The sequence below is a fragment of the Pavona decussata genome, unplaced genomic scaffold, assembly GCF_977016875.1.
Source record: "Pavona decussata unplaced genomic scaffold, jaPavDecu1.1 SCAFFOLD_192, whole genome shotgun sequence".
NCBI classification, from domain to species: domain Eukaryota; kingdom Metazoa; phylum Cnidaria; class Anthozoa; order Scleractinia; family Agariciidae; genus Pavona; species Pavona decussata.
This window is the reverse complement of record NW_028145601.1, coordinates 792,210-809,118: the sequence shown is the minus strand read 5'-3', so window position 1 is coordinate 809,118 and position 16,909 is coordinate 792,210. Positions and strand designations below refer to the sequence as shown.

At 39.0% G+C, this 16,909-nt stretch overlaps 1 protein-coding gene across 2 annotated transcripts; it reads right to left on the bottom strand.

Moving 5' to 3' along the window:
- Positions 1–4,595: 4,595 nt before the first annotated feature.
- Positions 4,596–16,660, bottom strand: LOC146462049 (SMAD family member 4-like). Of its 2 annotated transcripts, none has more exons than XM_085086132.1 (8): positions 16,043–16,660; positions 15,784–15,819; positions 9,406–9,483; positions 8,629–8,727; positions 8,000–8,071; positions 7,596–7,655; positions 6,599–6,793; positions 4,596–5,808 (listed from the first exon to the last, which is right to left on the bottom strand). In XM_085086132.1, exons 1-8 carry the CDS (start codon positions 16,569–16,571, stop codon positions 5,321–5,323), a joined length of 1,557 nt encoding a protein of 518 aa, XP_084942258.1. In that variant the 5' UTR covers positions 16,572–16,660; the 3' UTR covers positions 4,596–5,320. The 2 variants fall into 2 exon arrangements, with proteins under 2 accessions (XP_084942258.1, XP_084942259.1); XM_085086133.1 differs by having other exon boundaries at positions 15,787–15,819; positions 16,043–16,659.
- Between the last annotated feature and the right edge of the window lie 249 nt (positions 16,661–16,909).

Below are 16,909 nucleotides of genomic sequence, written 5' to 3'. Positions count from 1 at the left end.
TCAAGGCGAGTCTCTGACAATACCTCGTTCCCAGGGCCCCTCCTACTGGGAGATGGGGATGCGATGCTAGGACATAACAGAAGCATTTTTTCTCTTGTAATTTTTAATAACAATATTTTTTTAAGGAGGGTAGCAGTAATTAGGAATTGGAATTTGGAAGTGTTGGATTTTGGGTTATGGAGGGAAGAAAACCGGAGAGCCCCGAGAAAAACCATCGGAGCAAGGGACGCAAACCAGTTTTAACAACGCTGGAAATCGAACGCGGGCCACAGGCAAGTGCTGTCACCACTTCGCCAGCCCTGCTCCATAAAAGTAGCACTGCTTGTATCAATCCCGTTATCAGCCAAAAGTCATATTCTGTTTTCTGATTTGTGTACTGAGAGTCAAATCTAGTTTTCAGATCTTAGGACTTACTAGAATTTTCGCAGGGGCAGTCAGAAGTCAAAGACTGGGTTGGCGAGAACTTACAGGTTGATGAAGGAGAGTCTGTTAATTGGCCTGCTACCTTACAGTCTACAGTGGTTGAAACTAACGCTAACAACAGTCAACAGTAGAATAGCCCATTTTAGAGTCGTGCGCTTCGTAGCCTGGCCCCAGTTGTTCAAAGAGCGGATAACTTCATCCAGCGGATAAAGAATATTGGTTGGAGCACATTGTACACGCTGGATAGCGATTTATCCACTGGGTTTACGGTCAGTTCGTTCCATGGTCAGATCGTTCCAAGTCAGATCGTTCCACAGGAAAGTCAGATCGTTCCACACTATAGTCAGTACGCTCCGCTTAGGAAGAATCAAGAAAACATTCTTACTCGATGAAAATGTAAAGAAAAATGTCCTGCTCGATGTTTACTTGACGGAACGAGTTAATAAACCGAAAGGCATCGGTTTAAAGCGTGTGAGGTTGTATTTAGACTGACGTTCCTCTTAGTTCACGCTGGCTACTACAGAAATGTTTTTTGTTGGAGGGGGAAGGGGGTGTGCGCATATTAACATTATTGAATAAATACGGTATTTGGGGTTTACAGTGTAAGGTCTGTAAGGGTGCGAGAAACAAAAAATTAAACGTATGCCGCTAATTCGGGAAACTGGATCGATCTGACCATGGAACGAACTGACCGGATACCATCCACTGGATAGAGTTATCCGCTCTTTGGACAATCGGGGCCTGCCCTTAACACACCCCATAGTCGCAGTTTTCCCAATGGGGTGTAAATAACAAAGCTCTAATTAGTACGAGAAAACAAACAACCGAAATTATTGGGAACTCATGAACTGCCCTCTCGGTGCCGTATTGGGCGAAAAGACCAAGAGCGAAAAAAATCCTTGGGACCTACGGAGAGGGGAAAGGGCAAATGACCAGGCAGATTATGCGCACTAACAGACGCAGTTCTCACTCATATGTTTATTACAAGTATTTATTTCTTTACTGTACAACATGCGCCGTGTTTCGAGCTGCTTCGCCCCCTGCCGAATAGCCAATCCACTTTACTGGATTTAACCGTGAAATAATTTTCGAGTGCAACAGCCCTGTAGAAACAGGCGAAACATCACGAGCAAAACCCACGGCGCACAAAAAAATATATTTTTTCCAGAAATTCATTTCCATGCACAATTTACAGATTTCTTAATTAAACTAACTAAACCAGGAAACGAAAAGATCAAATCTTATCGTTAACCCGTGTAAGCTGTTTGACTTCGTATATAGCCTAAATTACGTAACCATTGCAACTACCTTTACTTCCATAAAACATTAGATGTAAAGCAGACAGTGAAGCACTTACAGAGTATTTGAGCCAGTTAAAATCGTAGTTAAAAAGCTAAAACTACTTTAAATTAGTTTATCTATCGTGGCCCTCACAAGACATTCAACATCCTTACAAATTCAAGTTTAATCTATGACAAGGTTTGGAAACCGGCCAAACGGAAATAAGCCATTTCCAGTGATTTGGGCGCCATTTAAATGGTCAAAGGATCGGAGGCGAAAAATGGAGTGTCTGTAGATATCCCACGAGAACCAAAGGTACTCGGCAAAAAGATTTCGCTGATTAGATCTGGTAAGTGTAGATTTGGAGGAAAGAAGCCAATTGCGGTTGTTTTTTTTTTTTTAATTTTCCATGCATTCGTCTCTAAATTCGCCGGAAATTTACAACACTGAAAAGTTCAAAATTAATTATGTGACTTCTTTCGTATCTGGAGGCCTCGAGTTTGATCTTTATTCCCAGGGTTTCTCTGTGTAAGCGGATTTCTATGCAGCCACTCGCCACTCGCGCAATGTTTGCTCAAATTTGAAGATGGCGGCCAATTCGCGTGAAAGGGCTTTAATATGAGCGCCTCAAGCATAAGCTGCTTTCTATCTCGCAATCGGCCAATAACATGTTATGTTAATGGTGCATAGTGCTGGGAAGAACGTAGCCAGTACCAACAGCTAGAAACTGTTGTACAGTTAAGTCACGCCGGACTAATTCCAGTATTTTCCCCCGACTTGTTTAAGCAACAGTATGTATTCTTGGTCAGTTCAAGACTCTTGAACGACTTCAACTTGACCAGTTAGAAAGCTCGACAAACGTAGTCAGAGCAAAGACAAAAGAGAACGGAAAAAACCGCCCAGCTTGAGACGCTTACTTTTCCTTTGTTGACCAATTCCTTGCCGACTTCTACGCGAATAGCTACACTGCACTCAGTATATTAAAGATAAGTCGTATTCAACAAGGTATCAAGAAATTAAAGTGAGTGAACACAGTTTGAGTGCATCCTGCCGTTTCAGTTACAAGGCTTGAGGAAAACGAACATGACGCCGAAAAGGCGATTACTTTATTTTGTTTGATGTGGACTGAAAGACCACCAAGTTTTCTGTATGCAAATCATTTTGTTAGGTCACTATGCAAGCGAAAGTTAGTTCACATAAAACCCAGCTCACTGGGGACTTTTTCGTTTCAGGCAAATGATGGAAGGTTTTGTGCAAAACAAACAAAACCCAGTTTTTTTACGTCTGATAAATTTATAGCCGTGTTTCTATGGAAACGGCCGATAGCTCAACAAAAACGTAAGAGTTATAAACTTATGTGATTATATTTTGCGCCTTGCCATTTTCAGTTGTCCATGCATGAACACCCTGTAAATAACGAAAAATGGTGCATTGGTTCTTCAAAACTGTGTTCAACCACCTCAAACAGATGCTAGCCTAGAAAAGTTAACTTACTAAAATCCCTTCCGAAAGGATCAAAAAACTTATTTGAGTTTGTTTTCGCTAAAGTCATTGCGAAAACCCAACCACTGAAGTAAATGTCCTCTTAGACTAAACCGCGAAAGTGCCATCTCTTCTGAGACTTATATTAATCAAGTTAAGGGATACAACTATGAATAATCCAAAAAAAAGTTCTGCCTCTAGATACAACTCAGTTTATTATTTAACACATTGTAACACTGCCCAAATGTGATCATGGTGCACTCAATACTCGACATCTGTATACAACAGATATCCTGCGCTATACGTAATTTCATATTTCGGGGAGAAAAATGGCTGAAAATGAGAAAAGTGGCAGCTTTCCGCAATAAAACTGCTTTGTTATCAATGTGCTGAATAATAAAACAATTACCCTGCTCAATCTTGTGGAATATCCCTTGATTTTAGCCAACTCGACCTGGGCCTCGTCGGCTAAGCACCAGACGATATTCCGCGCAATTTTGCAGGATAATTGTTAATTATACACAGGCGCCTGCTCTTTTCTGATATTTTCTGGGAGAGCGTGCGGCTGTGCGCAAGGTTGATACAACAACTGAATGACAGCAGACTATCTCTATAACAATCAAAAAGGTCGAAAAACATTCGTTACTAACCTTTCCATTTCCAAGAGTACGTGAAAAGCCTAAACTGGACCTGAAAATCTCATAAATAAAAAAAACTTATTGAAAATCAAACAGCTCATAAACTCGTGACTCTGGAGTTAACGGTCTTTAATCGTAGCTGTGTGGCTTCACGTATACTCTTAAGATCGAACTCAAATGCGACCAACCTTAGGAATCTTTCCCCAGTTAGTTCTGCCACTGACAAAGCTTTTCATTTTTGTGCCTGCGCTCATAACAGATCGGATGGTCAGTTGCTTGTTAAAGCATTTTATAAAAAAAATTAAGAGTAACGCCACATCAACTTTTTCTTCATTCTTGATAGTGATGTTTGAAACATCGAAACGTCGAACAGCGTTACTCTTAATTTTGCTCATAACAGAGGCAACATTTTCGAGCAACATGTTGCCCCGTTGCGGCAAGTTGCGGTTATTTGTTGCAGTATTGCTACCTCTGCGCGCAACAAATTTTCATGTTGCAAGAAGGAGAAACGACGTCTTCTTTCTGCAGCATAAAAATGTTGCACGCGGAGGTGGTAATACTTACATTTGCAACGCGGCAACATTTGTTGGCCGACAAGTTGAACGAAAATGTTGCTCGTATTACCTGGCCTTTGCTCTGAATCCACAGAAATGACCTCAGATAATCCCTTAAAATAGCAATTTAGAGAAACTTCAAACTTAAGGTATTTTGACTTTTAGTAGTAGGCACAAGGTATCAGACCTTAAAGTTCAATTGTCTTACAAAAAGACCTTAAAGTTCAATTGTCTTACAAAAAGATATCTCAAAGAGTTTTCTTATTTCGGTGTTGGATTTCCCATTGGTCAGACTATAGACTGACATCACACCAACCTAGAATGTGAGCGCACAACCAAACAGTGCGCGTTACACAAAGACTTAACTCATAATAAAGCTGTCACAGGGCAATGAACCTTAAACTGACCTACAACAAGTGGATGTTGGCCAACAACAGAATTTTTTCATTTGCCTTTCGAGCGAAAGAATAGCGACTATTATCAGTCAGGAAACAGGTTTTGGCTAACCAGGAACACGTTTTCGGTGCTTAACATTGCAGTGCTAGCGCCCAAGGAAATTATTTGCATTATCATTACCTAACTCCACTCGTCTCCGAGCAGAGTGCAATTTGCGCGCGAAGCGAGCACAAATGTTTTTAAAATTACTCGCTATTATGGCCCCCATCGCGGATAAAACGCAGAAAATAAACTTCTTCCACAGGTTTCAATAATGTGCAATACCCCGCGATACTACACTCAAACAATTGGTAAGATACATCTATTATATTTCTGATTTCTATGACAAGAACAGCGAACCGCGGTGACAACGATCGACAAAGCACTGTTCTATCCGCGAAAGAGGGGCCACTTTAAATAATTTGCAAAAATGACAATATCAAAGCTACGTCAACGCATTCAGTAGAAATTCCCTCAGCGAAGCCAACAGAGAAATTTACATGCCCATCACGTGTCATGCGGTCGCGGCTCGTTGATTGGCATAGTAATTAAGATCTCATCCAATAGCTGCAGAGCGCGGTGGAGATGAATTTCTACCCAGCATGGAGTCTCCTTAATGCTTTTCCGAGGGTAATCTGGGCCCCAGCCTTTAACGAAACTCAAGCGAAGGATACACAGCCTCCGAAGATCATCGACGCCCACGCTCATGCCAATCTGCGGTATCAGGGCACCAGGCCCTACGCCGGTGGAGATGGCCGCGGCTTGAGCTGCAGCGGCAGCCTGGGCAGCATGAGCTTGTTGCTTGATCTGACGGTAACACTGTCGTAAATCGAACACTTTTATGTAGGCAGAAGGGTAGATTTTGTGGACGGCATCACCAGGACAACGTCCAGCTTCTCGATCTAAGTAGTAACTTTGAACAAACACGCTGTGTTCACTGAGACATCGAACCCATACGTCCCCTTCGCCTCTTAAATCTAGCTGAACTCCTTTCCCTAAAAGAAATATGTAACACCGTAAATTACAGGTTATGCGTCGTGGTAAGCCCGCATGTTTTTCAGTGTAGGTAGCGCCTGGGCAGCCCCCTGACAGATCTGTAATCGATACCACGTGTGTAAAATCGATACCACAAAAGTAAAATCTGATGGTCGTTCCAGACGTTTCGGCGGGAACACAGTATATCAGGTTCCAGAAAAAGTTTTATGAGGACCCAGTGGGTCCCCTCTTTGGAAGATTTCAGAGGGCCTTTAAGATATTTAAATTTTCCACAGAAACAAATTGGCGATGTAAAAAACTAATACCACTAAAATGAGATATTGAACATTTTGTAAGTTGCTCCAATGGTAACATGAATTTGTCCTGTATTAACTTTTTCACTGAGGTTTGTAGTGAAACCGGAAATTGTTCGAAAAAGCTATTCAATTGTGTAACCTCTTTGTTATTAGAAGATAGACCTCCCTGACGAATTTGTGCGGTATGAGTGATTCTCTGGTGCAAAATGTATTCGCCAATACATTCGTGGCACAATTTTGAACACGAAGTCGTTATTCCTGAAGAATGGAGTGAGAATTTTAGGACTGGTGCCAACGGGCTCCCTTTGAAACTAACTGATTCGAGCGCTTTGGGGCTGACGTACTGTACTAGGCTAGGGCCGAGGCAGCGTTTCAGTGTGGACAGGAAAAATTTTTTTATCCCCTTGTCGGGACGAAAATGCTCTTTTTAAATTCATCCGGATTAGTGCCGGTGTATAGGGTCTCAAATAATCCGCATGTCTGAAGCCCTTACCTATGTGTAGTCTGGCTTTCTCGCTGGCGTCAGTCCGGTGCACGTTGGAGAGCTGACCGAGACAAAATCTGCTGCCACCAGACGGGTCAACATAGCCATCCACCTTTACGGATGGACAAGACGACATGACCTTAAAAATTTCTCCAACCTGCTGGTCCAGTTCGAAGTAGGATATGGAACACCAATTCTCGGGAGCTATAAAGAAATAGAAAGAAGTCTTAAGTACAAGGAATGCATTACAAAAAAAGAAAGTGAAAAGAAGTGAAGAAGCGCTCTTTGCAGTCGTATCATTTTCCATCATTCAAATTATTTGTAGGATCTCCGTTTTCAAGCTCGTCAGAGTTCTGGCGGGAAAAAGAAGGCGGCCGCGACTCCGTGGAGTGGCCGCTTGCCAGCCGTCGGATTTTTCCCGCCAAGAATTCGTGCGCGAGAAGAGGCTGGAGTGAAGACACAAATTTTCACCGCAGACGTTTCTCTCAAAGAGCTCCAAAGTACTTGAAAGCATTGCTAATGGCCCGAACTGAGGTATTTTTCCTTCTCCATCTCGCACAAGTACCTCGGAAGAGACAATATCAATGCCACACACTTGAGTTGAATCTTTTGGGGTCCTTTCTTTGAACTTTTTAGAAGAAGTCTGAACATTATATATTCAGGGAGTTGAATCATCTTGTCCCGAAAATCATAGCCTGTCATGTTTTTTTTTTTTCAGCCTAAGCGTTTCTCCATAAGTGACGAACCAAAGTTCGAACTGACATTTTACGAAAGAAAACTTACAGACAATCCAAAGAATTGAAAGAAACAGTTCGTTGGGAGGCCTTGATCACCTCGCAATCAGGCAAGATTCAAACAACGTGCTCCTTTATAAGCTTTTAAGCTTAATTAAAATTAGGTTCAGAATTCTGCTACCTTGTGTTACTGCAGAAAACTGAAATTATAGGTAAGCTTCTAAGGTGGATTAAAACCCATGACCTAAAAATATAACAAAATCGTCACTTACGAGGATGTTTGGATAAAGGAGCACCATTTTGAACTTCACTAGGTGCTTGATCCTGTGTCCCTAAATAATAGCAAACAAAACAGTTAAAAACAGAACCATAGTGCACTGCTCTGCACTGTAACTTACAAATAACTACAATAAAAGTGCTGGCAGCAAAAAGATTGATCACCTCAGGTCAGTGGAAGCCTTGCAAAAACACCTTAAATTTAAATTAACTTAGAGTTGCAAATGGCAAACAGACCCATGTCCAACAAAATCCCAACTCCAATTTGAAATTATTTTTGTTTGTACATATTTTATATCTAGGTCCTACGAATGATGTTTTCTATGATCAAACTGGCAACTTAGTCAAACATAAATGATGTTCTTTGAAGAAAAGGAAATTAGTTGGCATAATAAATTACAGTAGCCAGTTCCTGGGTGTGGTCCAGGGTTGTATGTTGCCGATCCGGGTGCACCCCAGCCAGGTGGTCCACCTATAAGAAAAGGAGAGAAAAATGCCAATATTTAACAATACCAATTATTATTCAACACATTGTTACACTGCCCAAAATAGTATGGCCATGGTGCACTCAGTATTTGTTGTCCGTAATCAATAGATATCCTGCGATTTACATAACTTTGTGTGTCAGGTTAAAAAATGGCAAAATAGAATCATCTCCAGCTTTTCTGCAATAAAACTGTGCTTTGTTAAAGTGAATATTGAGCAATAAAACAATGATTATCCTACACAACCTTGCAGAATATCCCTTGATTTTAGAGAACTTGGCTTATGGCCCAATTGGCAAAGTATCAGGTGATATTTCATGCGATTATGCAGGATAAATGTTAAGTAGCTGTAAATAAATGCCTTAAAGAAACCATCCCCTCCCCCATCAAAACAAAAACCAATAAGTAGGCCGTGATTAACAGCCAGAAAAATGCAAAGTTTGCATATTATAATTTAAATTGAAAGGTGTACTGTGATATCAAGTTTCTTTAAATTCAACAGACATGCCAGGAAACGAAGATAAAGAGATGACAAAAATCCTACCTGCTGCGACATGACCCATGGCATGATCACCAGGACCATGCATTCCAGGGTACATCTCATGAGGACCGGGACCAACAACTGGAGGAATCGATTGGCTACCTGGTAAGGGAGTGTTCAAGATAATAATACATGTAACTGTTAGTCATACTGCTCAATTCAAGATTTAGCAAAAACGCCTCAAGATTTCACATCTTCACAGGTAGGCATCTGTGATCATTTTTTGCCAAAACGCTAACTACTCACTGACTGACTGACTGACTGACTTACTGACTGACTGACTGACTCACTCACTCACTCACTCACTTAAATTCTGATTTAAAGAAACTATTTAACCATTTTTTTTTCTAGATCAGAGTTTGAGATCAAATAGTAAGAGCAGAATTAGTCAGTATCTCAGGTTACTGTGAATGATAAATAACCAACATGGTGAGAACATGAAAGCTTAAAATTGCTTTAATTATCGTCTTATTAATGGCCTCAACATCCACATCTTGTGTGACTGTAATAGCATCATGGGCAAGAAGAAAAAACAGACAACCAACATGGTAGCATTGGAGTGAGCATGATGTGCTCTCCCTAAACAAAAAACCGGCTTGTTTATGAGAGAGCTGCAATGGAGGTGCCACAACATTTGCTACATCTATTCAAGAACATTATTTTCTAAACCTGTTTCTTGCCAAGTGTAAAGATTGTTCAAATTCAGGGGCATCTCTAAGACAAAAAGCAACCTTTATGCCAAGAAAAAACAGTCCATTCAAACAACAAGATATAACAAACCAGGATAATGGTGAGCTGTAGGACCAACTGCCTGACGGAAGTCTGGGTCTGGCTGTGAGTTACTTGCATAAGCTCCATCTAAAGCAAAACAATAAAGTTTCAGTCATTATTTTAGTGCATAAAACTAAAGCTAAAGCGATCAACAGTCACAACAAACACTTAAAATGCAAATTATGAACCAATCAAAAGTCAAAGCTGCAATTATCAGTACCAGTAAATGGTATTAAGCAGGGAAAAATGAGATTTCAAGAGGACGTCATGATTTCAAGAAAGGGGCATGAATACCTTTAAGAAATAATAATGCAGTAAACCAATACCAAAAGTACCTGAAACATTCCCTTTCAAAACAATTTGTTAATTACCCTCTTTATAATATTTCTAAAGTACATGTAATGTTTATTTTAGAGGCCCAATTTTAATTCCTTGCATGCTTAATGTGTGACAAAGCTGAAGCAGGAGACTAGTGAGCCTTCAAGTGAGTGTGTGCGTACATCATATCGAACCACAGCTTTTACATGTACTTACAAGATTTGCAAGGATTTCTATGAAGTCCAATCACTGTGCGACATTAGATCGGAAATGCGATAAGAACTTTACATCTGGTATGCAAATGTGACAAAAACAACAAGGAAAACAAAAATATAGTGGCAGGTGCCCCTCCCTCCACCCCCCCCCCCCCCCTTCTCCCTTTCCCACTACATTTGTACCTATAATGTCCCTTTTCTCTCCCTTTTGGTGTCTGCCATACAGGTTAAACCAACTAAACCGACATGAATTTTTCTATTTGCCAGAACAATTAAAAATTTGTAAGATTACTCAGCAAAGGTTTTCACTTTTCAAAACAAATACATGTAGATGGTGTAATTTTGAGTTACACAATAGTCAGACAAGGTTTGAATCAGAGCTATAAATTTTCCTTATCATAATTATTATAAGTGTTTTTTTAATGTTTTTTTAATTTTTCATTTTTGTTGCAATAAATGATTTCCTGATACTTTTTCACATTTCAGTCCTTGAGAGTTTTACCTTCTTTGCAATGTTTTAGTGTTCTACACAGTTCACAACTTTTGTTATTTTCAGTTTGAGGCTCTACTCTATAACTTCTGATCATGCCTTCAGAATTTTCAAATTTCACACTGTTCTAATGTACACTGGAAGTGCTTTGATCTAACAATTAAAGGTCGAATATAAATGGAGTCAACTGAAGTTGCCTCCAGTAGTTACAGCAATCTTCAAGCTTTGGAACCTGTGACACCATCTTACTTTTGGAGGACGACCAGCTACGAAAGTCTTGCACAAATGGCAACTAAAAACATTGAGAGCTTATCTATAAAAAAGACACTATTAAAAGTCTTCACTAAATGTCATGAAACCTGTTGGGTAGTTTGACTGCATATATTCTATATATCAAATTTCAAATGAGATTTCTAATTATTATTGTTCCTCACCTGACATTTTGCTTCATGAAATTGGTAGACATATTGGCACCACAAGTGAAATCACAACAAAATACTACAAATGTGGACCAGACCGTGGGATTTTTGTCTTTGTAATTTAATCCTAATAACTATGTTAATTATAAATGCACACAGCCATGCATGCATGGACTATAAAATTGTTGTTACAAACTGTACACAGGCTTAATTGTGTCAAGGAAAACAAGTCCACTCATTTGCAAACACATACAGTTGGCTTCAAAGTTTGTTTTCATCTAATGGCATGATACAAATGTAAATACTTCCCAGTGGCTGAAAAAACACCCAGATTAAACTAAACCACAGACTGTCGCTAAACAAAAATATTAATTCTGATAATTCGATTTATTAGAGCTCTTTGCCTGTTAACACCGCTCAAGGTGTTAATTACTCAAAGAATGCTTCTGCAAAATGATTCATTTAATGTACTTGTCTTTTGTACAATCATCAGTTTTGAAAATAACCACATTTTCGTGATTACTCAATTCTCACAACATCTGTATTAGGTACAGTGTGTACATGTTTGTTACTTTTTCTTCTATCTCTAACATAGTATTTTGAACTCTATATACCCTTGGCTGACCAAAGCAAGGTTTAAACTCATTTGAGCACCCATGGCTCAAGAAATGCTCTGTTGGTGAGTATTACGTTTTGTCAAAAACATGACCTTTTCAGCTTACAAACAATTTCACAAAAACAACCCTTCCATCTCGTCATCCCAAAGCGATGATTGACCTTAAACGTCCACTGAGATTAACCAAACAGAACACTGTGAACAAAAATGGCAGTCACATTTGCCACAACACAAATTTATAGCAAAAATCAAAACAAAAATGCTTAACTGAAGATGGCTATTTAAAGCTAAATGATGATATTGTTTCTACAAATAAATATTTATTGTTTACAGTATGTCACTGCCAATAGTTTCCCAGTTCTACACTTCCAATCAAAAGTTCAAATGTGATATGTCTGTGTTCATGAATTAAATAAAGATTTGAGTTCATGGGAGGTGTTAATCTTTCTCTTATCCCTTTATCCCATCCCTGTTACCTTGAGGCATACCACAGGTTAGCCAATACGTACTTTATTTGATGAACTGATCTGGACCTACTATTGTTTCAAACTGAATACGAAACAAAAGACTAAAAACAGAACAATTCGATTTCTCAAGATGGTAAATATTAGAAACAATTAGACGTAATTAACCAATCAAAGAAAATCTATGTTGAGTTGGAATCAATATAATCTATATACAATCAATTATAATTAAATAATAATTATTTATGAGCACCTTTTGCCGTCTGAAAATATGTAATTATGAAGATAAAAAAATGATTATTACATGTAAGTGAAAGGAAAAGGTCTGGTTTCAACAATCATGGGTTCACTATAACTTGTAAGCTGCTGTTCGATTTTTGCTAATGTTTTTGTTTATCAAGTTCACGTATTTGAAGCAAATTCATACAAGGTGGCAATTACCCATATAACAAATTCCTTGGAGTTTCAATATAAAAAGGATGAGGGTTCTCGCAAAAAACCCAGTAAAATCAATAACTGTTGATCTATAAAAATCTGTTAAAAGCAATGAAAGTTGATACTCACAGTTCTCCTAATCATCAATTTTTGATAACAATCGATTACTGGCAACTGCCTTTGATTATTACTGATTGAAATTGTCATCTTATTCATCGGATTTCGTGAACTGGGCACACAGGGGGTGTACAGGCCAATGGCAAAAGCAGATCTCTAAACGACAGCCGGTCATCAGACCATGGCTGGCAGAAATTTGCCTTTGTTTGATAAAATCCCAACTGTGGTCATCCACATCTGAACGAATGTTCTTAGTACCACGCTTGTGTCGTATTTCATAATTGAACAAAGCTCTAACTTGAACACTAGTTTTCACCGACCAAAATGGCAACTCTACAAGGATATACATGTACAGCTGTAGGTCCTTTTAAGAAAAGAATATATTTACAGCCTTGCAAATACAAGTATAGATTAGGCGTAAACTGAAATAAATTATTATTCATTCTTTCATTACATGCTCTAGTGGGAAACTTAATGAATTTCCTCTACTACCCAAAATTCATAAACGTTCTAACTTAGACTCATCTTTCCAGTTCAAAAAAATTAGTTAAAGCAAAGGCTCATCTAATCAGCAGTCCAAGAGCATGCGGACATTTTATCTCAACCAAGACTTCGAAATTAACATACTGATATCCAAAACAATACTGTTGAAATATTAACCCACAATATGAACAGAAATATTACCAAGCAGCTGTGCAGTTTAGAAGCTGGGTGCATTTGGTTATCTATTTCTGTTATAGCTATTAATAGGCAGGCCTTTATTAGTTCTAGATTAATATCATCAAATAAAAGCCCCACCAATCACAATCTGTGCCTCCCTTGAACAAATTTATGGCCCTGTCTTGTGTACCGAATTTGTATTAAACGTCTGGGCATTGACTTGGGTAAATACAGCAAATGTCTCTCCTGCGTTCGTATGTTATGTAATCATGCATAATTTCCTATTTCTTTCATAATAAAGAACAATCATTCATTGACAATACGAACAACCAATAATCATGCTCATGTGAAGAACAAACGATGACTATCTGAGGAAAAAATATTTACGAATTCATCAGGTGCCGTTTCTTTGGAGTATTAAGATGTGGCTAATATTTTGAGCAGGTGTTTCCTTGCACAGGTAGCAATCACTTTACATATAATATCACAAAAATATTGCATCATTCAACACCAAGTCGCAAACAACTGTACATATTATATTGCCACCTTTGGACAGGTGACAAGAAATCTAAGTTGGGAACAAAAGTTATTACCCAGCAAATGTATGTGGAAGATTTTTGCTATGCATGGTGCCAAAACATTTTTTAAAAAATGCTCTCTTTTTCCAAAACATCATCTCTCTACAACCAAATGTTTACGAAATAACTGTTATTGATCAAGTTGGTGGGTGGAGCCAAAGAGGGAAAATATTTGCTCCAAAGTCATGTGCTGTCCTTATATTTACAATTAAATAGCAAGAAAGTATCTGGCATCTGAGTCACATTACTGTAACAGCAACGAATTGTAATGGTAGCCCACCCAACAACATGAAGACTTGAGCATGCTTGTGAAAAAGATGTGCAAATTAGAAGCTTCTATGAACAGTAGCACACCCAACACCATGAAGAAGTGAAAACACTTGTGAATAAGATGTGCGAATAATTAGAAGATTCTAAAGTGTAATGATAGCACACCCAACACCATGAAAAAATGAACATATTTGTGAAAAAGATATGCAAATTAAAAGCAAGCAGTCATCCGGTCAGATGGGACAACAGACTTTCACAAATGATCTGATTGTCCCTATTTTTGCCCTGACTAGGGCTGGCATGAAAATACTACATTTTTTTGGCTTGAAACGTTTTTTATTGGTGGTAGTTTGAAAGATGGGAACATGTTTTACACAGTTACCTCCGATATTGAAATTTTAAACCAACAGGAACAGTAAAATCAACAAGCTAAGATTATTGACTGTGTTGAACACACTGCATGGTCCATGTTTTGTGACAAGTTGTCCTTCGTTAACCCTAGTATTAGTTATATTAAAATTAAGCTCATATTCCTCTAGATAAAATTCCAACACGGATATGAATATAAAACCCTCTACGAAAGACATGAGTGTTGAATACTTACTAAAAACAATTATTGTTTTACTTTGAAATGAACAACTGAGGATAATGTTTCAAGGTGCTTCCTTATCAATTTACTTTTTTTAACTACCTGCTGCAGAGTAGTTTTTTTTTTTTTTTTTTTCATTACTCATTGACAACTAATTCTTCCTTTAAATTTAGTACAGGAAAGAAATAATTGCTTTGATTGGTGACAAACATTATCATGAAAATAAATAATGCCCTCCACAAATAAAAAAAACGCTTGTGTTGTTTGATCAGATGCTGTATAATTTCTTTGCAGAAGTAATAAAAAAAACTCACAGATAAGAGAGCTTTTAATAGAAAAATGCTTAGAGGTAAATTAAAGGGCGGGCAAAGAAATATTCGTGCACCCTGGCTGGTTTCACGAAAAATACATTGATTGACCAGCTAAGAAGTAACAATTTGAAAAACAAATAACCATTGACTGCTTATTAAACTGAGAACCATTCTCACGGGATCATCAACGGACGGTTTTCCGGAGCCCGGTTTTCCAAGCAATGAAACATTCGTTGACATTTTAAGCGTTTTTGGCTGCTAAAATAAGCTTACGGTTAATCGCAATACAAGCCCTTCTGAAAAAGCACACAGGACGAAATATCGTGAACATGAGTTAAAAAAAACTGACCGAGTCTCCTATTATATCGTGACTTCAATAAATAGAAGTACCCGTTTACCATTAATATCATTGTTTAGCTATTCTTATCACATTTCTTTTGTCTCCTAATGGTCTCAACTATGACAACCTTCACTACGATCAAATTGCAACACTTCGAAAATTACAACGTTCTCGAACACATTAATAAAATTTTCCGACACAGCAAGGAGAACGGCCTGTCCCTTTGTCTGCTGCCAGTCAGGCATGTACTCCGCAAAACGAAAACAAAAAGATGACAGAGCCACGTGTTTGGGAGCAGACAGAAAGTCTGGAGTTGAACAAAGGTATCGACATGAATATAATTGCACATCGAAGCCCATAGTAAGCTTATGTCTGTTTCAAAGGCTAACTGGAGACAAAATTAACAATCCATTTAAACGTTATTCTCATTCTCGGATAGGAAATGAACTGTACACGCACGTTGCCGGGTATTCAGGAATGAAATCAAAAATCCACACAAAAATGGGCCTGTGAATAAAAAACCAAAACATCCACATTGAGCACTCAGTATTTATATCTACAACTGTACCTGGGTTTCTCGACAGCGCCAGTCCGGTGATGTCTGCGGAATAACAAGACTCAGGTCAGGTTTGTCGTTAAAACACAAACGATGACAAAACCTTCAAATTTAATCTGCGAGTTGATAAGTAAAAGAAGAAAAGAGACTAGCCCGTACAGACTAAACTACGGGTATGTTTTCGTAGTAGCGATGAGCTGGCAAGCTACTGCATACTAGAACGGTCAGTCGAATTAAAATATTGAAGCTCGATATTTTGTGTACTTACCCGGCGAGACTACTCGCTCGTAATGATAAGGATTCACACAAACGCTGTCACACTTTAAATCAAAAGCAAACTGACAGTACTTGACGTGCTTTAGCTCGTTCTTGTGCAAATCCGGCCATCTCCAGATTCGCGCGTAAATTACATGGGGGAAGCCTTTTCGTCCGGCTACTTGCAACCTTCCGTCTAGGGTGCGTTGAATTGTAACGCATTTCGACGGATGCGTGCCTCCGGACGTAATTGCGGTGATCAATGAGTCCAGTTCATCCCTTTTCTCCTTGAGTTTTTTCACAAGAGACTCGATAGCCCGCTTAGCGAACGATTCCGATTCGCCTCCTTGTCTGTGACACATGAGGCTGTGAACGATACTAAGGCAAGCATCCGAGCTGTTCGGCGCCACGGCCATGTTGGACAGCCTCTCCGCGATGGAGTTCGGCGTAGCAGTCAGGCACGGGTCTATGTTATTGTGGTCGATGTCCGTTGAGACAATCCTGTTTTGAAATTCAGACGATAACAACGGCAAGTTACACATCGATGTTGCCACCAGGAAAGAGTTTCAAATCACATGAAGGAAAACGTAAAGTGAGCCCGCGCAATGTCACGGCATTAACAGCGACGGCGATCGCGAGATCATTTACAAAGCGCATGCGAGAATGTAAACATCCAGAGTCCTCAGGCTCTTTAGCCAGCGGTTGGTCGCCAGGAGAGACTCTGGTGATTCGGAAAAAAAAAATAATTTTTTGATTGGCTTCCCGTTACGGCTTGCGTTTAACCAAGGAAATCCTGGGGAAATAAAATTCCAGTACCCAAGAGTGGTTGGACGGTAACTCTGGGGTACCAGAAAATTTTGGCATATTTATAGTTTTTGAC

Coding starts and splice junctions, on each gene's coding strand:
- LOC146462049 (XM_085086132.1), bottom strand. CDS start 16,571: ATGTGTAACTTGCCGTTGTTATCGTCTGAATTTCAAAACAGGATTGTC. Junction 15,820..16,042: donor CGAGCGAGTAGTCTCGCCGG/GTAAGTACACAA, acceptor GTTATTCCGCAG/ACATCACCGGACTGGCGCTG. Junction 8,072..8,628: donor CATGGGTCATGTCGCAGCAG/GTAGGATTTTTG, acceptor CTTTTCTTATAG/GTGGACCACCTGGCTGGGGT.